The sequence below is a fragment of the Nothobranchius furzeri genome, chromosome 4, assembly GCF_043380555.1.
Source record: "Nothobranchius furzeri strain GRZ-AD chromosome 4, NfurGRZ-RIMD1, whole genome shotgun sequence".
Classification (NCBI taxonomy): domain Eukaryota; kingdom Metazoa; phylum Chordata; class Actinopteri; order Cyprinodontiformes; family Nothobranchiidae; genus Nothobranchius; species Nothobranchius furzeri.
This window is the reverse complement of record NC_091744.1, coordinates 80,292,388-80,319,960: the sequence shown is the minus strand read 5'-3', so window position 1 is coordinate 80,319,960 and position 27,573 is coordinate 80,292,388. Positions and strand designations below refer to the sequence as shown.

Below are 27,573 nucleotides of genomic sequence, written 5' to 3'. Positions count from 1 at the left end.
TAAACAAGCGCGTGTACACACACAGGTGCTCACATGGTGCTCTCAAAAGTATGGGCTTGGGCACGTTCAACACTTGTCTTAAGGCTGTCGTTGCCACTAAATGCACTATGATTTATTGTGTGATTGTTCAGTTAAACAATGTTGATTTTATATTTCATCATCAGGTTGACGCAGTGATAGCTTGCTCCTGATGTATTGTTGTGTGTCCCTTTTTTCTGCTCTTTCTCTTTCTGCAGGTCTAGAAGCAGACTCTTGTTCATTGTTTATTTTTGTGGACCCCACCCCCTTCCCCCCTCTCTTCCCACCTTTTGTCTTTTCCTTTCTCTTTCACCTCTGTCTCCGTGTCTGGTCAGAATTACAAAGCATTCAAAAACAATAACAATAAAGTTTTAAGTATCAGGCATGAAATTAATAGCAGACGCTTTGATGCTCCACCTGAGAGTAAATCTGTAAGTCTTGTTACCAGCATTCAGACATCAATTCTGTTTGCTTCACAGCCAGACAGGACACGGTAAAAAAAAAAAAAAAAAAATGGACCAGAACCTGTGAAGACCAGTCTAGGGGGACCTGACCTGATACATGTGAAGCTTTTGAGTCCCTCTGGGTTTAGCTTTGGTTTAAAATGACAGATAATGAGAGATGCTTCTCTTCAGCTCTCGGACTGATGGTACCAGTAACAGAAACAGTCTTCGTGAACCTTCTTGCTCACATGCTTTATTGCAGGTCTCTCAGAAACAAGGAGACCAGACAGTTGAGACATGATTACAGAGAAGATTATCTTAATGGTCCAGACCTGGCAGAACCAGGCTCTGGCTTCAGCACTGTAACAGTCAAACATCTAAGGCTTTGATTATCAAGGTTTTATCTCTACAAACAGATCATAAATATCTAGTCATTAAATACGAAACATTTTCTGTCTGGACTGCATCCAAACATCTCAAACAGCTGGACAGAAGACACCAGTGGTTCCTTAAAGCTGCTGCCTCGTCTCTGGGCTGAAATCCAAACTGGTTTGGGTTTGTGGTCCAGTTCGACAAAAGGACAGAGAGCCAAGAACCACTCCATAAAGTAGAGCTGAAAACTGAGCCCTACACCCAGCAGAGACCCATTTACTTGGACCTCTGTGGGGGTACATAAAGTGAGAGTTCTGGTTCCAGGTCACACTGCCGTCTCTTCGTCCTCCCTCTGGATCATCTGGTAGTGCTGCCGGTTCCCAAGGTAGTCGGCCAGCTCCAGGTCCTGGGCTTTGGCAGCACGATGTTTGGGTGTGTCGCCCTGAAATACAAGACATTCTCAGTATGGCCTGTTTGTGATGTAGCACTCATCAAAAAACAAAGTTTTGCTCCTGGCTTTTTGAGGCCAGATCATTGCCTGGTTCCTGTGATTGGGAGAAGCCAGACCGCTGGCCTTCTTCATGCTCCTGCACCATTCAGGGTTTGCTGGAGCGGAGTTGATTAATTTAATCTACATGAAGTGGCGGTTGGAGTCCAAACATTGGCCTCCTGGTCTACAAAATCTGCCTCGACCAAACCTCCTAAAAGGTCTGAACTTTGGAACACAGAGTCTCAATTTCTTCGAGATTGTGGAATGTTGGGTCCTTTTGGGGTTTACAGGGGTGTTCTCTGAACTGGTAGCTAAGGACTGTTTTAATGTCCCGAGATGTTCAGGTGCAGGTGGGGGGGCTGCTGTCCTAACTGTAGAAAACTTAGCACTAGGGATGTCCCGATCCGATCACATGATCGGAAATCGGCCCTGATCACGTGGTTGCAGACTGATTGGGACTCAGGCTTTACTTCCCGATCCAAGCCCCGATCCGGAGTTGGATACTGGGTTCAAATTACAGGAGAGCAACTTGGTTCTCCTTAAAGGTTGTCAGGCTCCCCTGATGCCCTTAACTTCCACACACAGAAGGAGCACAAAAGAGATCTAATTTCTACCTTTATTATATTATTTACATGGACTCAAGAGTATCGGGGATTCTTTTGGGCAGAGCAGCAGGCAGACCGCTGATTATTCATGAACTTCAGCTGCGTTCTGCACACGGTCACAGCAACATTTTCTAAGTTTCTAAGTGGTGTCACCAAAAATATACAATTAACACACAGTCATTCGTGTCCGTTCATTTTCTCTCTGGTAAGTTCTGTCTGTGTTTGAGCATGACGTGTGGACGCGCTCGTCACTGGCGTAGCGCACACTCCTCTATTTTTGCAGTCAATAGATCAATTTGATCTGCTGGTTAAAAAGTGACTTGTGAGGTGAAAAAGAAGGAAGCAGGCAGGAGTTTTTCTGGAGGACTGGGAGATGCAGGAAGATCAGAGACAGACAGGACAGGAAGATGGGAAAATAAAAACCAAGAAAAAATAAAGTTCTTAAAAAATAAAATGTAGGTAGATTGATCCCACCACACGTTTGTACCTTTTTTCTGATTGGTTATTTTTGAGCTGGCTAGTCCTGCCCCTCATGTGCCTCTCTGCCTGTGAGTTAAGCTGGGCGGACGGACACTGTGCGACTTTTTCACTCGTAGCACTCAGTTTTAGCTCAAACTGTACGACTTCCTCGCAGGGCAGATCTCACGAGTGATGTGCTCACACTGTAAGACCCAGTTCTCGAATGCGACCTGACAGCTCACACTGTACGTCTGGTAGCAACACGTCGGACCTAAAAATGTGCTAAAAATAGCAGTTTTTACTCAACACATCAGACTTTTTTGTCTTGCCTGTTGTCCTTCAGGAGTGCTGCAGGAGGACACACAGGGATTTATGGGGGTTGGATGAGGAAAACAAAATAAAGTAAATCTGTTTTGTGATACGTTTAATTTGACATGAACACGACAAACACGCTTTCTTGACAATCATTGTGAGTAAAAAAAACGTGTAGAAATAAAAACGAACAACGTGTGTTATTAGGGAAATAGCGGGCGAGCGGTGTTGATGCAGGATTGCGCATGCGCCGTGAGCGGTTCTGATACTTTTTGGGTTGCTGCTGCTCGCAGCGCTGCTTCAACAGTGCGATACCCTCATGAGGGACGAGCAAAATATCAACCACGCCAGAAGTCCGTGCAAGCTCACGATTGCTGATCGGTAGCTGGTCACGTGGTGTTAATTGCCTCTTGTTACCCCCTGTACACTACACGGCGCAATACTTGCCCCGATCTTGTGGATTCTCGCGCGAGTGGAAAATCGGCTCAGAAAAGTGAAAAAGTAACACAGTGTACGCCCGGCTTTACCATCCCAGGACTTCTTTGCTCTAGTGTCCATGTCAAACTTGGTGGAAGTGGCCTCTAAGAGGAAAACTGCTGGCACGCCTCATGATCCCATGTCGGCATGTTTTTCTGAAGAGGTTTTCACTATCCTAGCCCCTCTGTTTGTAACCATTGTTAATAGTAGCTTTTCCTCTGGGGTGATTTCTCAAGAACTGAAACATGCAGCTGTGAGGGCCGGTAATGAAATAGGCGGAGCTAGATCCATAGGCACTGAAACTGCATTAGTGAAAGTTACTAATGATATTCTCATGGCCTCCTCAGATAAGAATCTTTTGTATGTTCTAGTCTTGTTAGATCTCAGTGCTGCCTTTGACACAGTTGATCACAATGTTCTTTTAGAAAGACTTGAACATGTTGTAGGGATCAAAGGAACAGCGCTAAGCTGGTTTAAATCCTACCTGTCTGATAATTTCATTTTGTAAATGTACATGACAAATCTTCTTCATACTCTAGGGTTACTTGTGGAGTACCACATGGTTCAGTGCTTGGACCAATTCTTTTTACTATATATGCTCCCAATTGGTAAAATCATTAGACATGTCAAATGTGGAGAAAAATCGTTGCTATTCCTCCTCCTCATCCTGTACTCAGAGCAAAATGATAATTTAAATAACTTGTTTAAACTAACATTTACCTGTTTAATTAATTATAGATTCACTATGATAAAGACAATAAAGTTAATCTTTGACTAAATAGAATATTTACTAAAAAATCACTGTAGTCATAGAACCACCACTTGGTATAGATGGTGTGTGTGTGTGTGCGTGCGCACGTGTGTGCGCGTCTGCTCTGTCTTCTCCATCCGCAGTGAGTCATGGTGGATGGCTGCTTATACTGAGCCTGGATCCTCTGGGGGTTTCCTACTGTTATAAGGGAGTTTTCCTCTCCACTGTCGCTACATGCTCGTTTAGTTTGAGAATTGCTGTAAAGACTTTGACACTGTTTATGTATTTAGCAGACCCTTTTGTCCAAAGCGACATGCAGGTGATAATCAAGCCATCAGGTTGCCTTTGAGGCTAACAACAAACACTATTTAGTCAATCCCAGGTGGCAGTGAGGCAGCGTAATCAATCATAGAGGGAAGTGAACATGGAGTGGGGGGACAGGTTTCAGGAAGAGTGCTATTTTAGAAGATGCTCTCTGAAGAGCTGGGTCTTCAGGAGTTTCTTGAAAATTGACAAGGAAGCCCCTGTTCTAGTTAGGGATGGGTACCTTTGACATTTGAATCGATCCGGTACTAATTCCCGGTACCTACGAGTCGATACCGGTACTTAACGGTACCAATTTTCGATACTTTTGAGTGTTTATTATTTTAATTCTCTTTTATAATTAAATATATATTTTTCTCAATATATAACCATATTTGATAAATATCATGATAAATAACATACAAGTTTGTATTTTAACTTCGTCCTTGTAGTTTTATAAGCTGATAATTAAACTGAAGCAAACATCTTTACTGTGAACTAAATTTACTGTGTATCTTCATTCCTTTTGCCGTCCTTTTTCATATGATTTTTCCTACTGGGAAGTTAGAATTTCCGAGGAGAAAGCGAACGCACCATTAGCTGATAACGGTGGCAATGGAAGCTAACATATCAAGCTAACGTTATCTTTAACAGTTTATTTAGCTGCTGGAGCAGATTAAAACGATGATGTATCAAACTTAGATCGTTGTCGCTGGTTTTACCTTCACCCATTCACCCGTCGCATTTAGTAAAGTAAAGCCAAACTTTAGAGCGCGTTCATGTTCTTCTAGTCGGAAATTCGGAGTTCCGAGGAGAAAGCGAACGCACCATTAGCGAAACGGAAGCTAACAAATCAAGGTAACGTTATCTTAAACATTTTATTTACCTACTGGAGCAGATTAAGATGAGGATGTCTCACTTAGATCGTTGTCTGTCGCTAGTTTCATCACCCAGTTACCCATCACATTTAGTGAAGTGGACCCAAGCTTTAGCGTGCGTTCTTCTTTCTACCATGCTTGCTCTGTTTACAACTGGCTCGCAGGGACCGGCGACATAACGCTCTTGCGCATGCGCACCTGTCTTGGCAGTACCGAAACGAGGCACCGTTTGAAATGACGTGAATCGGTGTTCGGTCGGTACTGTGGAATTCGGTCGGTACCTTAAAAAGTACCGAATTCGGTACTCATCCCTAGTTCTAGTAGTGCTTAGTAGGTCATTCCACATCTGTGGAATAGATATATGAAGAGTCTAGATTATCCTGAGTGTGGTGTAGGCACTGCTAGCACCTTAATTAACAGACTTGGTGACTCGGTGGGGATCTCTGGAACTGTTCTAGACTGGTTTAGATCGTACTTTTCTAACAGAAGTTAAAGTGTCTGTAGAAACCAAATCATGTCAGATCTACCCATCTGTTCTGTGGGGTACCCCAAGGCTCTGTTTTGGGTCCACTGTTGTTTCTGCTGTACATACACCCTCTTGGACAGATACTTGATTCTTATCATAATGTCTCTTATCACATACACTCAACTACAGGATTATCAGGAACACCACACTAATAAGGTGTTTGACCCCCTTTCTCCTCCAGAACTGCCTTAATTTTAAGGTGCTGAAAGCATTCTTTAGAAATGTTGGCCCATATTGATAGGATAGCATCTTGCAGCTGATGGAGATGTATTGGATGCACATTCAGGGCATGAAGCTCCCGTTCCACCACATCCCAAAGATGCTCTATCGGGTTGAGATTTGGTGACTGTGGGGGCCGTTGTAGTACAGTGAACTCATCGTCATGTTCAAGAAACCAATTTGAAATGATTGGAGCTTTATGACATGTGCATTATCCTGCTGGAAGTAGTCATCAGAGGATGGTACATGGTGGTCATGAAGGGATGGACGTGGTCAGAAACAATGCTCAGGTAGCCCGTGGCATTTAAGCCATGCCCAGTTGGCACTAAGGGGTCTAAAGTGTGCCAAGAAAACATCCCCCACACCATTACACCACCACCACCAGCCTGCACAGTGGTAACAAGGTGTCGTACAGTGTGCTACCTTTCTGGAATTCTCACAGTGTGATGTGAACAATCCTGTACGACAGCCAAAAATCTCAGTGTGATCTGGGTTTTAGAGACTGTGATGCACGCTTTTGTGTTGTCTAGGCGACACTACCAAGGTGCAGAATACTGCAGCCCACTTTATTTATTTGATAATGAAATGAGAGCATACATGTCCAATCCTGAGGGATCTGAGGTGGCTAACTGTTAGTTACTGTATAACAATGAAGGTGCTAGTTTTTGCTTTTCAAGCTCACACAGGGGCAGCTCCAACTTATTAAATAATTGTAATCTCTTATCTGAATTTTCATCTTGTCTTTTAATTTTTAATACTGTACAGCTGGTCAGCTGTCATGCGGTTTTTAAATATGCTTTATAAATAAACATGATATGGTAACAGTCATGTTTTTGGACTGTGGGAGAAAGCTGGAGCACCCGGAGAGAACCCACATGTGCACAGGGAGAACATGCAAACTCCATGCTGAAAGACCCCAGGTCAGGATTTGAACCCAGGACCTTCTTGCTGCAAAGCAACAGCGCTAACCACTGCACCAGTGTGCAGCCACTGCTTATAAATCAAAAATAAAATTAATGGATGGGTGAAAGATGGATGGAGAGGAAAGTCCTGGTTCTGGGATCAGAAACCTGTGGTGGTTCTTGGACTGGCACCAGCTCTAGATTCTTAACACATGAACTCATTATTTTAAGAGAAGAGAATCTTCAGATCTGTAGCTGCTTCCTGTTTCCTACAGCTTCACCATGGTGACAGAGACCCATGGTCTTTGTGTATTCCAGAGCAATTCCAAGGAATCCTGCAGCGTTCCGCTTCTCACTGACACACAACATTAATCACTATATACAAGTGGGTCAGATTCTGCTAGGATCTGTTTAGAGTTTTGTAGCACAGATTGGCTAGTGGCCGCCATCCTACCAGAACTAAACCCGAAATTTAAATATATATACTGTATTTAAAAATATATATACTGTATTTACAGCTAGGCAAAGTAATTTGGTGATTGTGTAAGTGACCTCACTTAAAAATATGAGAGGTCTGTAACTTTCATAAAGGTGTACTTAACTGTGAGTGACTCAAACTCGAGGAAGACACTTTGTACAAACAAAACCCACTTTTGAAGCTTGTGACCAGGTTTATTGTTGTTCCCTCATGAAAAACACCCCAAAGAGGTTTTTGGTTTCACGCATACATTTTCCTGTCTCAGTTGCTTCTTTCTTTTAGCTCAGCTCAGCTATTGCAGAAGCCTGGATGGGGCATGGCTGTGATTAAATTCTGATGTTAGCTCAGATCTGGATAAGTGGGGGAGTAGACGTACGTGTGTGTGTTGGCTTGAGGTAAGGTGGGGGGTGCGGATACAGTTTCACTCTGGCACCTCCAAGGAGGAGCCAGAGACATGCCCAGTAACGGCAGCGTCCCCAGTAACGGCAGCACGCCCAGTAACTGCAGCGGGCCCAGTAGTAACGGCAGCGCGCCCAGTAATGGCAGCGGGCTCAATAAATCAAATTTTATTTATAAAGAACTTTTCATGCAACGAGTGCAGCTCAAACCGCTGTACAATATTAAAAACAATCACACAAATGTCAATTTCCCACCTCTACCCACAGATCAACATCCCTTTAATATCTCCCTCCCTCCACAAAAAAATGTAAATGACGACTAAATTCATTTACATTTTTTTTTGCTGTGTGGGCGTCGGAACGGGCCCCCACACCATGAGAACAAACATCCCAGCTCTAAAGCCAATCTTCATCCGCATATGTCACACGTCACGTGATCAGGGACCAGAAAATCCATGTGTTAGGAGATCGTTTTGGGCCGCTGCTGTGGGGCGCGAACCAAAAAAGCTTCTGCTGATCACAATTAAACAACGGATTATGAAAGAACGGATAATGCTCGATACGTGCAGATTCTTCCTGATGTAAGAGGTGAATCTCCTCTGTTTTGGTACTTTTGGCGTTGACATCATGCTAGTGCGCAACATTCTGTGACTTAAAAAACTGTGAAAACGCTGGCAGTGAAGGGCTTTTCTGATCAGGAAACAGCTGGCAGTGAATGAGTTTAAAGGTAAAGTGAAAGGGTAACGCTGAGTACTGATGCAATAGGCAACAAAGAAGATGGAAATGCCGTCAAAAGGAGCCTACTGCATCAGCAGCAGCAGCCCGGGCACCATCACATGGTGGAGGAGGCAGCCAGGCAGCCACAGCCAACCGCCTCTCCCGAGTCAGTTGGTCCCCACAGAGAAAACACTAGTAAAATCTAAAGAGATAACTTAAAAATCTAAGCACAAACACCAGATAAATAAAAGTCTAATTAACAGTAACCGGCCCGGTAATGGCGTAGTAATGATGGGAAAAGCCACTCATTAAATTTCTGTTATCCATAAAATAAAGCCGTTAGTAACGCCGTTATACTTAAACGCCGTTACTCCCAACATTAGTGGGGTCCACCTACACCCACATTTACACCTACTGTTGTTATTAAACTCATAAAACATGACATGACTTTGTGGAAAAAATGGTTTTGTTAGTTGTCCAGGTGCATCCTGGTTTACCTGCAAGTCTGTCTTCATGAGCGATGCACCAGCTTCTACCAGGAAGTGACAGATGCTCCTTAGACCAAGGGCAGCGGCCTGGTGGAGTGCTGTCTCGCCCCTAAAACACAAACCACATAAGAATCACTAGAGAGGAGTCTGAACTCAGTTTGGACAAAAATAAGGACAAAAGGAACTCACGTCTCAGTCTCTGTGAGGTCCAAATGACTCATGGGAACTGAAGGGAACACAAACAACTGAATAATTAACTGAACACAAACACTTTAGGGTTTGGTTATCCCTAATACAGTCAGACCTGGTCCTGAAAGGCAGCATGGGAACAATACGGGGAGTTAAGCCTGATTCATGCTTCTCCGTATGCGTCAGTGCGGAGACACGCAACGTCCTTGCGGGCCTGCCGGAGAGCTCCGCAAGGACAAACCGAATCAAGCTCTCTTTTCTAAACATCCGTCAGTCGAGACGGACAACGCAAGCTTGTGATTGGTCAGGACGCCGCTGTCGTCTACACCGCCGGCATTGCGCCCTCAAAAACATAAAGAGAGCCGAGGATAACTAGTAGCAGACACGGGGCTGCTTGAAGAATACCTCGCGAAAAAACATGAACGTTTAATTCCCCCATGACTGGAGGAGTGAAAAGATGCGCAGCAAGCGTTTTATTTGTAGACGGAAATGACAGGAAATGTGGGTTTAGAGGTGGCGAGCGCATGAAGAGGTGGAGGAGAATGAGAGACAAATTCGTCTGTGTTAAAAAGTCTCTTATATAAAAAAAAATACCCAATATAAACACACCATCTCTGACCGATACATGACAGGATACCACAGAACAGCACTACGCCCTCTTGTCCTGGCGGGGAATTGCTTTGCAACACTCTCCAGGAGACGGAGAAGCATGAGAGCAAAACGCTTCCGTCAATCCGTGTGTCCCCCTTGCGGAGCTGACGGAGAAGCATGAATCAGGCTTAACACATGAAACAGCAGAGTTACAGAAGCTTTAAAGGTGCTGGAACAAATGTTGAAACAAGCTAGGCCCAGCTAGCTAGCTTACACACACGCGGTCCCAGAACGCTCACCCCTCCAGTCGGGTGTAACCCTTAGGCTGCGCCCCTCCGGATATGTCAACGCACTCTGCCACGGTGAACAACACAGAGCAGAACACCTGTCGCAGTTCACGTGAATCAATATGGCCGAATGACCGGTAAGTGGAAAAATAAACAGTCTAAACATTTAACATAAATCATTTATTTTAACATATTCGTATGGTAACGAAGTGTGTTTTAAAATGGTTATTTAGGGATAATTTTCTTCAACAGTAATAAATAGCATGGTAGCCTGCTAGTATTAGGAAAAAATAAGCTAATACTGCTAATAGCTATCTGACAGAACAACTCCTGATTTTGTCAGTCAGATGTTGTTGTTGCTTCTTGTTTTGTGGTGAAATGGGTTCTTTATTTTTCCACATCAGAGTGTTCATGATGAGAGCCTCACAGGGTCTGATCCAGAAACCAGAGCCAGGAGCAGAACTGGAGGAGCTCGTGGAACATCTCCACACCAACAGATCAGGTGAGAGGACTTCTGGGAGAAAGTATTTCAGTTCAAGGTGCACGTTGAGTTACAACAAAGGATTTGCTGAAGAGTTTATATTATTTTAGGTTCTTTTCTTCCCGTGTGCAGGTGTGCAGAACCCATTTCACTGTTAGTGAAAAATAATGTGTTACGTATGTTGGATACAAATTCCACTTCTCCAGTTGAGATTTCACCACAATAATAATCATTCAAAGCATCCATAGATCAACATATAATTGTACTGGGTGAAGTGTCATTACTCTTTACATTTTTAGTCATTAAAGATAATTAGTAAAAGTGCTCAAATGTGTTTGCTGAGAGCTCTACAGTTTCTCAGACATTCCGCATTGGGAGAGTAATGTGGATGTGTTTAAACCAAATCCATAAGAAAAATGTCCAATCTACGTAGTACTCAGTGTCTTTATTTAAAAGCTAAAATGAAAATATTCTACATTCTCTAACTCCTAAATGCTTCTAATAAAACAGGTTAGTGTGCAGTGAGAAGACTTTTTGTGTTGGATCCCTTAGAAGCTCCGTGCTGTGGACTTGTACGCCTGAAATACAGAAATATACAAAAAAAAAAAAAACATACAGTCAGGTCCATAAATATTGGGACATCGACACAATGCTAACATTTTTGGCTCTATACACCACCACAATGGATATCAAATGAAACAAACAAGATGTGCTTTAACTGCAGACTGTCCGCTTTTATTTGAGGGTATTTACATCCAAATCAGGTGAACGGTGTAGGAATTACAACAGTTTGCATATGTGCCTCCCACTTGTTAGTGGGACCAAAAGTAATGGGACAGAATAAGAACCATAAATCAAACTCATACATCTCAATACAAATCCAGGCTGTAATTAACTGCAAAGAAGTCTGGAACACATAGACATCACCAGACGTTGGGTTTCATCCCTGGTGATGCTCTGCCAGGCCTCTACTGCAACAGTCTTCAGTTCCTGCTTGTTCCTGGGGCGTTTTCCCTTCAGTTTTGTCTTCAGCAAGCAATTATAAATTTTTGCTGATTGGGGACTTAGTCATTAGTCATTTATATTTCAGTATTGTAGTAATTTATAGTAAATTAAGTTTAATTAAGAGGGAAACCTATTTTCTTGTATTCTTTAATGAAAAAAGTAACAATAGTTATTTTTCTGCGTAATTAGTTACTTTTATAATCTTGTAACTCAGTAAGTAACTGAGTTACTTTTTTGACAAAGTAATCAGTAACTATAACTAATTAATTTTTAAAAGTAACATTCCCAACATTAATCCTGAGACATAAACGTGTGTGAAAATGAAAACGCCGGTGTGGTGTGTAGTTCTGTGTGACCCGCGGTAACAATCTTGTTACAATAATGTGTTGTAATTGGCAGCCTTCAATGTCATTAGTTTCATGTTTTTGTTTACGTTTACATTACTCATCAAAATTAAGTATCTGTTCATCTTTAAAGACGAAGGTTGTCTCGGTGATCCTTCAGCACCGACCTGCAACACGTACAAGAACACCTTCATTGTCCAGGTGACCGGTTCTGAGGAGGACTGTCATCTCACAGCTCATTAGCCCTACTTCAAATGTACCTGGAAGCTTTGTGCTAAACACAGTTAGCTTTGAGATGTTTATTCTTTGTTCATCTGCACAAAGATGTGTTGGATGATTAGAAGTAGTAGGATCTAAATCCCTCGGTTTTACTTTGTTAGCTTAAATAACAGAAATACAGCTCTGGATAATGATTGGAGACAAATTTCTTGCCCTCCAGCTTGTGCGGATGTGTATAGTTAACAGGTTGTAAACAAGAACTTTCATTCGTTGCAGGATTTTCCTCAGTGAGGTCTCCACCTGCTCCTGGCCCTCATGTAGTTTCTCCCGCAGGGCCCAGTGACCTCCACCAGCTTGTCCAGGGAGAATCAGGCCAAGATCTGCAGCCTCAGCATGAAGAAGATTCTTCAGGAAGCTGGATGGTCACCATGTAGATGAGCACATTATTCGTGAGCTCTGCTTAGTCCAGAAAGAGCTGCTGTCAGGTCGTGTAGCAAATCGATCCAGCTAATCACTATGTGGTGTTTCACGTGGTGTTAGGAACAGCGACAAAGTGGCATTACCTCTCTCTCTGCTGCTAAAGCTACGGATAGCAAATGCTACGGGCTATGCCTGAGCGTGAACGCCTGCTCGACCCGAGCATCTCTCTTTTTCTGTGATTTTACAGAAAAACAGGCAATCACAGTAAAAATGCCAGGGCTCATTCTACAGGACCAGGGCATTGCAGGAGAATGTATGAAGAAGACATTTATTATTTCTATACATGTTTTGGCTGTCAAACTTCCATAATGCCCCTTTAAAATAAGAAAGAAGGAAATGAAATTAAATTGAAAATAACATAAAAAATTTCATTAAATTTTCTTATCGATAAAAAAAGTTGATGGTACTTTTGTAAATCCTCATGTAGCCAAAGTTTTGTTCTCTACCTTAATTAGTTTGCTGTTGGTTTCATTAGAGAATCTCACGGGTGTTACTGTGGTTCCTTCTTCTGCCATACACCTGTGGATGGATGAAGAATTATTAAAATAAATATTTAAACCTCACAGCAGAGATTTGCAGTCACTGTTTTACTTAAATTACATTTAAATAACTGGAGAAAGCTGTAGACATTTATGTTCTCACATGCAGCAACTTGACACAAATAGGGACATAAAAGCACACATTATATAAAACGTGTGTCAGACGTAAATTTACACTCACATTTTGTTTTATTCATGCTAAGAAGTGCAGCTGAAGATGCTGCAAGTTTGTTACTAAAAACCAAAAGTGAAGATATTAACGGGGAAATGACATGAATGAGTAAGTTGATCTTGATCTGTTTGTCACCGGTTGTTTATTCATAACGTCACGTTTCACGTTCATATCTCTTTTATGTAGCATTAGCATAGTGTGCTATTAGCGCTAACAAAGGAAGGTGCAAATATAGACATGGACAAGTATGAAACAAAACAATCCAGTTCAATCTTTCTAACCAAAAAAAAAAAAAAAAAAAAAAAACATTAAAACGTAGCCTTTATGTTTCTAAGACGTAATACGTAAGAATTATTTGTCCAAAAGAAAACCACAAACCTTAGCATCGGTTTTCAGGCCATGTGACTGCCGCCATTGTTGAGACGTGATGCCAATGTTCACTCTGGTTAGTCCAAACGTTTTCTGTTTTCTGCTGGTTGAAATCAAAATTTGGTTTTTCTTTTTACGAATGATAGTAGCTGCCGGCTGTTTCTTCTTCTCAGACCTTCTGAACATTTCACTTCTGGTTTGGCCAAACGTCTCACTTCCGGTTGTGTGTTCTGCTGAAAAAATGAGTCTGTGCACAAAAATGTAGGTCACGGAGATGTGCAGAAATGCTGCAGTTCGGCGAGACAAACGGGTTGTCCAATGGTTGCTTTCGGTCTGGTTTTTAGACAAATACGAGAGAGCCGCTTTATTGTTTTATTATTATTTTTTAAATCTCCACAATATATTTATAGCTAAGCTACGTTAGCACGTTGTTAAGAGGCATGAAAAAAAATAACGTTTTAAGCTAATTTGTTTTCCAAATTAAGGAATGCAGCTTTAAACGTAACCAGTTTGGATCATTCAGTACAGAAAGCAGCTTCATTTAGCCAGAGTCACGTTCTCCATTTTTATGTGTTAAACTGACCTAATGAAGTCAAATTAAACTAGTTAGCTATAATACACTCGCCCACAGAGATTTTATCTGACCTGAGAGCTCCTCGTGTGTGTGTGTGTGTGGGGGGGGGCACTTTATTGGGTTTAATCCTGCAACGTGGAGGAATTTTGAACCTGTTGGGACATCCAGCTGGTCCTCACGAAGGAAAAGCCCCTAAAACTTGGTTTTAAAGCTGTGGTGTGAATTAAGTTAGGGTATGGGTTAGGCATAGTGGAGCCACTAAAATGAATGAAAGTGAATGGAGGTCCACACAAACATATAAATACAAGTCTGCTTTTACGTTTTCGTGCCCCACCTAGTACGCCATGTTGAAGACATCACTGCTCAGAAGTCAAACTAGACAATAAAACATTTTTTCCTCAGACTTACTGAGCTGAAACATGGTGAAACTTCCAGTTACTATGGAAACGTAGCAGATTAAAGCATGAATCCCATCAGTTCTAGCCCAACCCACACCATAGTCATCCCATCAGAAATGGACCAGATGAACCCATCTGGGTTCTGCTGGTGGAGCTCCTCACCGTTGTCGATGAGGTACCTGACGATATCCTTACTGCCGGTCTGGACAGAGTGATGTAGCAGCGTGTGTCCTTCTGCATCCTGCAGCAGCAGGTCCGCCCCCTGCTGGTGGAGCTCGGTCAGCTACAGGAGAAACGGCACCGGGTCAGAACACTTTCAGAACCAAGCTGCTTCCCACAGACCGAACTGCAGTACATGAATGGAACATTAGATTAAAACAGGAAACTCTTTCAGGTTTCTCCAAAACTCAAGAGTGCTGCTGGTAAACATCAGGGCTCCCATTCATCAAATGTTTATAGAAATATTCCAAAATTCGTTCCTATGAACAAAATCTGGAATGTTTGGAAGAACAGTAAAAGTCCTGATCTATGAAACGTGCGGTGGCCTCTCGTTTGCACATTCCTTCGCACTCGTCTGATGATAAATCCCACCTGTGCTACCCAGGTGCTCGTGTCCGTTCTCAGTCATTTACACATAGAAACACCCTCAATTAACCATATTTGGTCACGTTACATCCTACTTGTTAAGGGATTCCTACGTTCTACCCAGAGAAAAGAAAGAACGTTGTGAGATGGAGACCCTTTCTGCTGAAGTGCAAAAGAACCAAACACGTTAGGTTAGGCGGTCGGGACAGAGGAGAGGTTCCCTCAGGGATAAATAAACACTTTAGTCTGATAAACCGTAGAGTAACGGGTTCTCATTTACATTTAAGGAGTCGTTCTGAATGGACTTAGTTTTATTAGGAAATGTCTGAGTGCAGCCTCTCAGCTGTCATTCAGTCTGGTTACCATGGCAACACCTGTGTGATGGGGAGCGGAGGAGGTTATGGAATAAAATAGAACATGGACTGGAATCGGATATGTGCGGTTTATCTGTCGCTCCACAAAGGATCCTAAATCCCAGCATCGCTCCAGACGGATCTGCTGTCAGTGCTCACGGAGACGAGTTTCCTCCAGAGGAACTCTGACAGATCCTTTATAATAATATAGAAACGTTCTTTTATCGAACGCGTCTGAAGCAGCATCACGAGGAGTTTCACAAGAACACAAATATAATAGAATTAAATAAAACTTAATACTAATTATTAAAAATGATTAAGACATTGTAAAAACAGGAAGAGCAACAAAAACACCACTTCATTCTACAGATTCCCATCGGGTGTTTCAGCACCAGTCGTGTGACTCGGCACCAGTCGTGTGACTCAGCTGTTTTTCACTGAAATAAAAAATAATGAGTGGATGACTTGAGACCTGCGATGGTGCGGTTCCCCGTTCTACCACTAGATGCTGTTCCTATACGTGGTCTGAGGTTTTCTGGTGTTTAGGAACATTTCGGCTGATACGTGAGGCTCCTGAACTTTTATCTCACACTCACCCTGCTCAGGTTCCCGGTCCGTATGCAGCTGATCAGTTCTGCATCTATAACAAAACAAACAAGGATCAGCTGATGGAGCCGCACCACATGACGGCCTGTTAGACCAAACTCAAACTCAGCACAGGTGGCTCTCAGAACTGCCTGAATGGATCCAGGGCAACGGTAAGAGTAAATAAATGACTGAGGTAACCTGGGAAGCGACACTCTGCTGAATGTGGAGGCAGGTCAGCAGGTCAACCTCCAACCTAAATCTGGACCAGAGAACAGATCAAACAGGTTCAGGACTCAGGATCACAGACCGGACTTACCGACTTTTGTGTCCCGTGAGGTAGCAGAGGTTCTGTCAGAAAACAAGAAACAGGAAACGGCATCACAGACTAGAACAAAGACCCGTTCCTCATCAGCTGCGTTGATTTTTTTTTCTGATCTGGTCCGCGGCTGGCTGCAGCTCGGTTGAAACCAGCAAACCGTTTCCTTAAGGTGGAGTCAGGACCCCATAGAGGATCCTGGTCTGGGAAGACCCACAGACACCAAACCAACCTGAACAAGTCCTGAGTAAATATTTAGACCAAAATAATAAAAATAATCCAAACTACACAACATCAACAGCTCAAATTTAGGGTTCAAACCGGTGTTTTCATTAACGAAAATTAGACGCTGACGAGCTAACATCAGCTCTTTGGTGACTAAAACGTGACGAGACAAATGAGAGTTTTCGTTAACGAGCCGAGACTAGACGAAAACTGTTCAAAATACACGTTTCTGCCCGTCTCTCTAAAGTTAAAAGTAACAGCTGCTGTCTGCTTCAGCTGAAGCGTAATTCTGCTCACAGACCAGCCTCAGCAGCTGAGTGAAGCTGGCTCCCACCCACAGAGAGCCCTAACCACTCTATTTGCATGGATTTCTGATGTGGGTGGGAAGCCAACGTCACTCAGCTCGGCTCAGCACTTCCCCGCTGCGGGAAGACGCAGCGCTCAGCCGCTCATCAACGCTACTACGAGTGATGACGGTGTTACTTTTAAACATATCAGTAATGTTGACATGTTTCTTATCCGTGTGCTTCCTGAAAAAGTCATGCTTTTGGGCAGATAAATGAAAGAAATAACAGTTTTAAGATGTTTTAAAGTCAGTGTGTCAAGATTATCGTCTCTGCTCCCTGGATCCTAACAACGGGTCAGATTTCTGCTTTTTAACCCAACAGCATCACAGTTTAAGCCCATCTAAATGTTTATGAGCATCTCTGCTGATGCTCTACAGCTGAACTGGGTGATTTTATATTAATTCTGTGAAAACTCACAACGACACAGTCTGTGGAACTCAATAAATTAAACAAGCAAATTTCTTTATTTCTGTATAAATATCTTGTTAAAGCTAAAGTCCCATTAGTTGTCACACACACAGGTGTGTGTGCGAAATTTATTCTCTGCATTTGACCCATCCCCTGGGGGAGCGGTGAGCTGCAGACAAGCCGCGCTCAGGAACTATTTGGTGGTTTAACCCCCCAATCCAATCCCTTAATGCTACGTGTCAAGCAGGGAGGCATTGGGTCCCAAGTCTTTGGTATGACCCGACCAGGAATCGAACCCCTGATCTCCCAGTCTCAGGGCGGACACTCTACCACTAGGTCACTGAGAAAGGTGTATTGTAGAATACTCTGTACACTTCCTAAGAGTTCATTCTGTTGAGTAAATAAAATCATAAATGTATTAAGTGGAAATCTACAGAATGATGCACAGATCTGCGTCAATAAATTATTTACTATTGTGATTATTAATAAAGTAAAAACATGATACCAGTCTGGGGACTGTTGCTTTACAGAATCTGGCACAGCTGAGATTGTGTCCCATAGCCATAAAATAAACGATGTTGGTATGAAACTCACTCCAGTAGCTCAGAGTCTGACCTATACATGCATTTGTTAGAGAATAATAATTTGTTTCATGTTTTTGTAAAATTAAAAACAAAAATCTTTGTCGACTAAAACTGACTAAGATTAAAACAAACACTTCAAAAAGGGTAATTCTAGGTCATCTGGGGTCATCTATTCAGTTCAGTTTATTTATAAAGCGCCAAATCAGGACCAGAATCGTCTCAAGGACCTTCACATGGTAAATACTCCACTACGGGTCAGGGGCCTCATTTATGAAGCTTGCTTACGCACAAAATGGGGTCGGAAAACTGCGTAAGCAACTTTCCAAGCAAACTTTGGGATTTATGAAAGAAAACTTATCGGAAAAATGTGAGCAAATTTGACTAAGGACCTGGTTTACGCACATTTTGGACATGGAGAGCACCTGCAGTGCTGCTGCTGAGAAGGATAAAATTATGAAATCCTGCAGCATTATCACTTTACTGCTTCGTTTTCACCCAGGACAAGACCCCCCCATACGCGCGCACACACACACGTGCGTATACGCACATGCGCGCACATATATACACACACACACGTATACACACATGCGCTCACACACACACACACGTGCACACAGCCTGAAGCGCAGAATACGGAATGCAGAATATCAGCAGGGGGACAGATTGAGACAGAATGTCATACATCTGTGATAGTGTAAGCGTTTTGTCACTGTGACCCGACTGATGCGCCCTGGCTACTTGAATAGGGAAGATCTCCTTTTGGCGGACTGGTTAGCGCGCGTGACTTTCACCCAGGAGTCTGGGGATCGATTCCCGATTGGACCATATTTTTTATATCCGCCACAGATCTCTCTGAAGAATTCACAACATTGACGGCTTCAGCAACGCTGTGCCACTCTGTGGATTTTCTCTTATTTGTTTTGCAAAAGCACTTCCTTTCATTTCTCCACCTCACCCACAAGTACCTCAATTTCTGCTTCTGTGAAATTGCGCTTCCTTGATCTGCCTTGATCTACGGTCGCCATGTCATTGGCGGAGCGCTGCAACAGCTGGCTTATGTATATGTATGAGATCCACGAGGCACTTTGCATTGACTATTTATGGCAGTAAGTGGACGTGGTGAGGGCGGGATGTCACAAAAATGCAGCTGAGAAACATTCTCGTTAGTGTCCGATTTATGAAGCGGAGATTGCGTGCAGCTGTGCGTACTCCATGTTTGACAGATCACAAACCTACTTTGCGCAAGTTCATTTTTTTTGCAGAGGGTTTTAGTAAGGATTCTACGCAATGTTTGATAAATGAGACCCCAGGTCATTAAGCCAATCAGTAAGTTTCCTATATAAGGAAACCAGCAGGTTGCATCGAGTCACTGACTAGTGTCAGAGTCTTTACAGCAATCCTCATACTTAGCAAGTATGCAGTGACAGTGGAGAGGAAAACTCCCTCCCTGGACTGTCTCACCTGGAGGAGGTGGGGGAGGACGATGAGCAGGGGAAGGAGAACTGGCCCGATGGCTGCTGGTGCTCCTCAGAGTCCACCGGCTTTAGGATGCTGGAGGACGTGCACACCGTCTCCTTGACGACCATCTCTGGGTCCAGGATGTAGAGCTCCTCCTGAGAGATCTCTGTCACATAGTTCAGATGCTCCTGAAGGTCAAAGGGTTACTGATCAGACAAAACCTTCTAAACCAGAACCAAAGCATCTGAGTGAGTCAGGCGATCCCAAAGACTAAACTAGGGTCTGACTAGGTTCTGTTGTGAACCAGGTCAGGGCTAGAAAGTTTCCAGAAGATGTGATGGAAACATGAATGTTCCTAAAATAAAAGCACAAACATCTTTCAAACGTCTCTAACTGATGAAGAATTGAGATGCTTTAGTTTGGTTTGGAGACAGAACTCCACCATCAACACCACACTGGTTTTAATACTTTCTGTTGTAGACCCAGTCAGTTTACAGATTGAGATTCTGACCTCAGATCTGAATTATACCTGAGCTCGGTCAATCCGGTAAAAACGGTCCGCAGTAGTACCTGAAAGAAAAAAGAAACCAGAACCTGGTCAGAACCTTTGTTGGACCCAGACTCTTACGACAGACTGGACTTACAGTCAAGGAAACACCAGTTTAGGGACAGTTTCTGTAAAGACGGACTCTCAGCTCTCAGCCCATCTCTTTCCTGCAGAAATAAAATCAGATGAAGCATAAAAAGCGGTTCTTCTGAACCCAAATGGAGCCAAACTGTCAAAAGTAAAACAGAACCTGGGTATATACGCCTGCACACTCCAGATTCATGGTTTCGTCTACAAAAAACGCTTCTGATCTATAAAAGTTTTACATCCAATTAGATATTTGACAGATTGCAACTACAAAATTCACATTATATCAATAAAGTTTTTATATTTAAACAGTGAGTTTGAAAGCAAAGTGCCTAAAACTAGAAATGAGACTAAAATGGTGATTCTGCATGAAAACAGCAAAGGGCAAGAGAAATGACCCTGTGGAACCCCTTCTGCCATAAAAGCACGACAATGTTGGTCAACATTTGTGTGCAAACACATCAGATGATTGTGTTTGCGAAGGTATTTTATTTCATGCTTACTGTCATTAGGGCTGAATGATTTTAGGAAAAGACTCAATTGCGATTTTTCTAGGTGAAAATTGAGATTTCAGTACAATTCACAATTTTCTTCAGATCAAGGTTCAACACATTATTCACAATACAGTATAATATATATAATATATACAATCATACAATAAAAATATTTTTTCTCCCATTATTATCTTTATTTTTTATGTGCAACTTCAGAGTTTTATCTAGAGAGGTGCTTTGAAAATGTTCTACTTGTTCTACTTTATGCAAAAATAAAATAGTTTTCGAATGTAATTATTAATATAAAAAATGCATACAGAATTTTTCCCAGCATTATTTACCAAGGCAGGCTACCTGGACGTTTTTCTGAGCCGTCTCTTTTTCTCACTAAAACACCACTCGCTCACATTTAACATACTTGTTTGAATTATTGTGAGCCACAAAAACAAACCGTTTAAAGAGAAGTTGCGCTTTCAAGTCCACTAAGTATTATGGTCAACTGGAGACGTCTCTCTGTTCCTCACTCACCCACGATGCTGAGAGACGGCATTCACGCCAGAGACAAAAGGCCACAGCCATTATCAGCTCTAGTGGTGCTATGTAGGGAAAATGTGCAGCTCTGTCAGCTGAACGACTGGGCTCAGCTGTGGTACCGGTACCGCCCTCCCCTGCACTTGCTGCTGCTGCTGCCATAACAGGAAAAACCCCAGATGTCTAAAATAGCTGCCACAACAGATCCAGGTCAGTCAAGAGCACTACAAATAACCCATCATGTTGTTTGAAATCTCAGTTGAAAAGGGTCAAACTAAACTATCCAAAACAATAGCTGGTTCAGCCCGAACTGTCACATCATTGAAAATTTACTCCGATCATGTTTAAGTAGAGAACAGCTTTTCAGCACTTGACCTGGTCCAGCTGGTCCTGCAGGTGCTGGACGTGCTGGCGACACATCTCCAGGTCGCTGTCTCCAGGGACGTGGATGACCCCGAGTAGGGTTGCTGCAAACACACTTGTAGGTCAAATGCATGTTCTGATGCTTCACATGAACGTTCATCAAAACAAACAAGAACAAGCTGCTTTTTGGTTGCTTCGTTTAAATCTACGTTGAACTGGACTGGATCAAAGCAGAACTTTTAGTCTGATTTTTACTAGACCTTCATGACACAGAACCAATGGAACCGATGAGTGTTAAGACAGGTTCTTGTTAGAACTCACAGGCCTCCTTCAGCTGGTCCTGATCATAATGCAGAGCTTCGTAGGCTGCCATGCTGATCCGGTTCACCCTGATCTGCAGCTTTTCAGGAACCAGCTGCTGGCTGCACACACACACACATGCACACACACACACACAACTTAATTTTTCCAACTTATTAAAATCTTTTTAAAGAATTTTAGAATTTTTTTTTTTATTGTTTGTAGCGAAGCGCTTTATGATTTTTTTTTCTTGAGGCGCAATACCCGTCATGACCCCTAGTCTATTTTTATTTTAACCTACACTGGACAAACCAATTCTAGACATTAGAAATGGCCAAGAACAGAACCCTGAGGCGCCCCTCACTCTTACAATCAGACAACATTAGTGAGCCTTAAGCCGCTTTTATAAGGCAAATCAGCATAATACTGCCATCATGGTGTGTCTTACAAAGCACCATGGGGGCATGGCAATGCAAGAATTTTGTAGCTTTCATGCCGCTGAGTTTGGTAGTAATATTACCGCAACACCAGGCTTGTGAATGATTACACCTTGGTGCAACAGAGGGTGATGTCATAATCACAGGTGGAATTACCACTGAGCTCAAGCAGGCAACAATAAGAACACCGAAAATGAAAGTAAACACGGGCGAGTTTAGATACCTGGTCCTCTAGGGTCCATGGGATTACATGTGGTGTGCCCCAGGGTTCAATTTTAGGCCCAGTTCTTTTTAACCTTTATATGCTCCCTCTTGGCAGTGTCATCAGGAGACATGGAGTGAACTTTCACAGTTATGCCGATGATACACAGTTGTACATCTCCGTGTCTCCTGATGACACATAGCCAATGGACAAACTTTTTAACTGCATTTTAGACATCAAATCCTGGATGGCAGAAAACCTTCTCCAGCTCAGCCAGGACAAAACTGAAGTTTTAGTAATTGGTCCTGAGGTCCAGAGAGAGACACTTTACCAAAACTACAATCTCAGTCATTTAATCCTTCTGAGTAAGTGAAGAACCTGGGTGTGATTTTTGACTCTGAGCTGACTTTTATCCCTCACATTAGAAACATCACAAAAATAGGTTATTATCATCTAAAGAACATCGCCAGAGTCCACCCTATTCTCTCTCGGGCCAATACGGAGATGCTGATGCATGCTTTTATCACCAGTAGGATAGACTACTGTAATGCCCTGCTTTCTGGTCTTCCCAAAAAGAGCATCTCAGGCTTACAACTTTTACAAAGCCCTGCAGCACGTGACCAGGAGGCGGGAACATATTACAACAGTCTTAGAATCACTGCTTTGGCTCAGGATCGATTTAAAGGTTATTTTAATGGAAGGCGACGCGTCCTTCCAGTATTATGGCCCTCGCCACTGGAATAGGCTGCCAGAGGACCTCAGGGCCACCGAGAACGTCCATGTTTTTAAGAGCAGGCTCAAGACCCACCTTTTTTAGCTTAGCTTTTAATTGATTATTATAGTAGATTACTTGCTTTGCATGCATATTTTAATTAATTACATTTTATCACTGTTTTATTCTATATCTATATTATTTTAATATTTATTGCATTTTCATTAATTATTAAATCTTAGCTTTTAATTGATTATTACTTTTGGAAGATTATTTACTTTGCATATTTTTAATGATTCAATTTTATCACCATTTTATTTTACATTGCTATTATTTTAATATTTATTTCATTTAAACAAATTATTAATTTACTTATATTTACTATTATATTAGCTCCTTTTATTTGATATTTTGCCTTATATTAATCTTTCTTCCAGTGTTTTCCTCCGTGGGGACCCCTCTGCCTCGGGGGGCGGTGGTCGACTGTTGCTGCCTGGATATTCTCTGGGTAGTGCTTGGGTGGAAGGGTGGCCTATGCCCTCCATCCCCTTTGCACCCAATGTTGGTGCTTCTGCTGCTTCAGTTGGCCTGATGCTGCTGGAGCAGATGGCTCCTGTGATGGTTTTTCCTTGCACTAACATATCTGGATCATCTGAACTCTGCCCAAAGTAATTTGTTATGACTGTGCCAATGCTTTTAATTGGTGTGGGAGGGATAGCAATGTGGGTTATGTAGGAACATTTTAATCTGTAAAGCCCTTTGAGTGGCACTTTTTGTAGGAAAAGCGCTTTATAAATAAAGTTTGATTGATTGTTTGATGCGTTTCTCTTTTGTAAACAAAATCAGCTGAGATGATAAACTGGAGCGATGTAGAGCTCCAGGAGCTTCTGTCCATTAGTGCTGGAGCTGACAGTTCACAGGGACCGTGGAGGACAGATGCCTTTAGGAGCAACATGTCCAAAAACCTTAAAGTGAAGATGTGTATTTTCCCGGCGATAGGGGGCAGCACATACCTAAATCAACACTGGCTTCCAGTCTCTTTTAGAATTTCGTTTAAAGTTCTGGTGTTTGTTTTTAAATGTTTAAATGAGTTGGCTCCACCTTATCTATCGGATCTGATCCATCCTTATGTTCCCGCAAGGAACCTTCGGTCAGCACAACAAGGACTGTTGGTCGTTCCTAAACACAGACTACAATCTCGAGGGGGTCGTGCTTTCTCGGTGCTGGGGCCGAGGCTCTGGAATGAGCTACCTCAGGGTATCCGCGGGTCCTTAAAAAGTCTTAAAAAGTCTTAAATTGGCTTTTCCAAATTGAAGGCCTTAAAAATCCTTAAAAATGACAAATAATCCTTAAATACATTTTCCAAAGGTCTTAAATGACCAAAGACCCAATAAACAAGATTCTTTTATTTCTATAAAAATTTCGTGAATTTCTAGTTAGTGTTCAGCATTTCTTGTGTACATATTGGCGTAAGCGGAACCGTACACATTCAGTTGGTTGTTAAAGGGGGCTATTTTTAGATGAGCACATTAGCTGGTTAAGCTAGTGGGAGCTTGCGCCATGGGGAAGTGCAAGTGTAATGGTAACTAGGTGGCTAATCCCACGTTTGCGACATGGTTATCACCGTTTCCAGGCAATAGCTGGAAATTATAGCTTAAATTCAATTTTAAAAATAGCTTAAATTTGGTCAAAGTGGCCTTAAAAAAGGTCTTAAAATGTCTTAAATTTGGCTCCCTTAAACCTGCAGATACCCTGCTACCTACATGTGTTAAACAGGCCACCACGCTCGGCAAGTTTAAGAGCCAGCTGAAAACACACTTTTATTCTTTAGCTTATAATCAAGAAGAGCCTCGTTAACGGATGGCTTTGCACTTTTTTTCTGCCCCACCTAGACTTTTTTCTACATGTTTTTGTTGGTTTTTAAATGGTTTTATACGTTTTTATTTTTTATGTTTATTTCTGCTGTGCAGCACTTTGTTTGGTCCTTGGACCATGTGAAGGCGCTATATAAATAAAGTTTAGTAGTAGTAGCAGAGACCGCCCCCACAGCCTCTTTATACCAACAATGTGTATTCTTTTGTGGAAAGCACATGATCGCACCTTATTACCCCCAAAGTCTGACCACTTATGAACAACCAAATGCTGCCCGATGCTGCCACAGCTTTGTGGCAAATTGGCGGTATTGTTTAATAAAAGAGGCTTTACTCATTCAGGTGGGGCATGTTGATCCTCCGCTTCGCCTTCTGAACCATGTTGGCCTGGTTCCGGAGGCTGATGTGGATGACTGACGGCGCCAGCTTGCAGGGTTCACCGTCCACCTGCATGGGGATGGACTTAAAGGTAGTGAGGGTCACCTCCTTACACTGGTGAAGTCGCTCGCCATGACCTCCCACCTGCAGCGTGGCCTGCACACAGAAACCAGAACAGAGGTCAGAGGTCACACTAGTGTCTGTTCTCATTTCTAAAGCTGCTTACACACAAAACAGGTCTGAAGACTGCACAAGTGACTCATAAAAAACTGGATGGAAAAATGTGGAAACAAACTTTGGAGCTGCGTGAGCACATTTTAGGCAGCGCAGCCGGTGGGACAGGGACAGTTTTAATTTCGGACACATTTTCAGACTTTCAGACTCTGAACTGAGAATTATTCTGGTGAATAAAATATATTGTTTTTTACCTTGTTCAAACTAAATCACAAAAGATGTCCGAAACATTTGAAATCATTGTGTGTTAAAGAATCAAACGGTATTTGGGGGCCTCGGCATTAAAGAGCTGTTAGTGCTGGTACAACTTCACTCTCACTCAGGATGTTTTACTGAGGGTGTTTATCTGCTCAGCATCACCAAACCAGGGGTCTCATTTATCAAACATTGCATAGAATCCTTACTAAAACCGTACTGAAGCTCAGCAAAAAAATGTACTCACGCCAAGTAGGTTTGTGATCTGTCAGACATGGAGTACGCACAGCTGCACGCAACCTCCGCTTCATAAATCGGAGACTAACGAGAATGTTTCTCAGCTGCATTTTAGTCACATCCCGCCCTCACCACGCCCACTTACTGCCATAAATAGTCAATGCAAAGTGCCTTGTGGATCTCATGCATATACGTAAGCCGGCTGTTGCAGCGCTCCGCCAATGACATGGCGACCGTAGATCAAGGCAGATCAAGGAAGCGCAATTTCACAGAAGCAGAAGTCGAGGTCCCTGTGGGTGAGGTGGAGAAATGAAAGGAAGTACTTTTGCAAAACAAATAAGAGAAAATCCACGGAGTGGCACAGCGTTGCTGAAGCCGTCAATGTTGTGAATTCCTCAGAGAGATCTGTGGCAGATATTAAAAAAATGGTCCAATCGGGATTCGATCCCCAGACTCCCGGGTGAAAGTTGCGCACGCTAACCAGTCAGCCAAACGGAGATCTCCCCTGTAAAAGTAGCCAGGGCGCATGATCAGTCGGATCACAATGACAGGACACACACTCACAGACGCATGACATTCTGTCTCAATCTGTCCCCCTACTGATATTCTGCATTCCGTATTCTGCGCTTCAGGCTGAGTGTGTGAGTGTGCGTACGAGTGTGTGTGCGTGTGGGGGTCTTGTTCTGTGATAAAACGAAGCAGTAGAAGTGATAATGCTGCAGGATTTCATCATTTTATCCTTCTCAGCAGCAGCACTGCAGGTGTTCTCCATGTCCAAAATGTGCGTAAGCCAGGTCCTTGGTCAACTTAAAGTTGCGCACGTTTTTCCACTAAGTTGTCTTTGATAAATCCCAAAGTTTGCGTGGAAAGTTGCTTACGCAGTTTTCCGACCCCATTTTGTGCGTAAGCAAGCTTGATAAATGAGGCCCCTGGTCCGTATAACCAACATAACCCCGTGCTCTTTACAAGCACATCTTCATCCACATGCTCTGCAGCAGCTGCTGAAAGTGTGTGTAGGCAGCGGGATGCGGTCCAGAAACACCTGAGCTGATTTCCAGGTCAGGTGTGGTTTATACCTGCTGAGTTTGAGAGGTTGGATTGTTTCTTTTTTGTTGAGCTTTGAAGTGTTTGTCAGGATTCTATATAAAGTTTCATAAATGAGGCCGCGCATCATGTTGGAACACTGAACTCGATCCCCAGTGAGTCATGGTGGATGGCTGCTTATACTGAGCCAGGATCCTCTGGAGGTTGCTTCCTGTTAAAAGGGAGTTTTCCTCTCCACTGTTGCTATATGCTTGCTTAGTATGAGGATTGCTGTAAAGACTCTGACACTAGTCAGTGACTTGATGCAACCTGCTGGGTTCCTTATACAGGTGCTGGCCAGTAAATTAGAATATCATCAAAAGGTTGAAAATATTTCAGTAATTCCATTCAAAACGTGAAACTTGTACATTATATTCATGCAATGCACACAGACCAATGTATTTCCGATGTTTATTACGTTTAATTTTGATATTTATAGGTGACAACCAATGAAAACATCAAATCTGGTATCTCAGAAAATTAGAATATTCTAAAGGCCAATGAAAAAATGTTTGTTTCTCTAATGTTGGCCAACTGAAAAGAATGAACATGAA

The 27,573-nt window shown here is 42.7% G+C and overlaps 1 protein-coding gene across 3 annotated transcripts in view; it reads right to left on the bottom strand.

The window, feature by feature from the left end:
• Positions 1 to 688: 688 nt before the first annotated feature.
• The window catches only part of dgkzb (diacylglycerol kinase, zeta b), a 63,874-nt gene continuing 36,989 nt past the window's right edge, over positions 689 to 27,573 (bottom strand). For 2 of the 3 annotated variants that reach the window (XM_015965075.3, XM_015965073.3), the window contains exons 20-31: positions 25,227 to 25,426; positions 21,692 to 21,792; positions 21,383 to 21,474; positions 19,993 to 20,062; positions 19,878 to 19,918; positions 19,352 to 19,536; positions 16,327 to 16,358; positions 16,019 to 16,062; positions 14,647 to 14,767; positions 9,026 to 9,062; positions 8,846 to 8,945; positions 689 to 1,275 (exon numbers count right to left, since the gene is read on the bottom strand). In XM_015965075.3, coding sequence (XP_015820561.3) covers positions 1,159 to 1,275; positions 8,846 to 8,945; positions 9,026 to 9,062; positions 14,647 to 14,767; positions 16,019 to 16,062; positions 16,327 to 16,358; positions 19,352 to 19,536; positions 19,878 to 19,918; positions 19,993 to 20,062; positions 21,383 to 21,474; positions 21,692 to 21,792; positions 25,227 to 25,426 — 1,140 coding nt within the window. In that variant the 3' untranslated portion in view covers positions 689 to 1,158. Of the gene's footprint in view, positions 1,276 to 8,845; positions 8,946 to 9,025; positions 9,063 to 10,738; positions 10,963 to 14,646; positions 14,768 to 16,018; positions 16,063 to 16,326; positions 16,359 to 19,351; positions 19,537 to 19,877; positions 19,919 to 19,992; positions 20,063 to 21,382; positions 21,475 to 21,691; positions 21,793 to 25,226; positions 25,427 to 27,573 lie in introns of those variants that run through there. The other variant, XM_054733323.2, reaches the window with a different exon arrangement.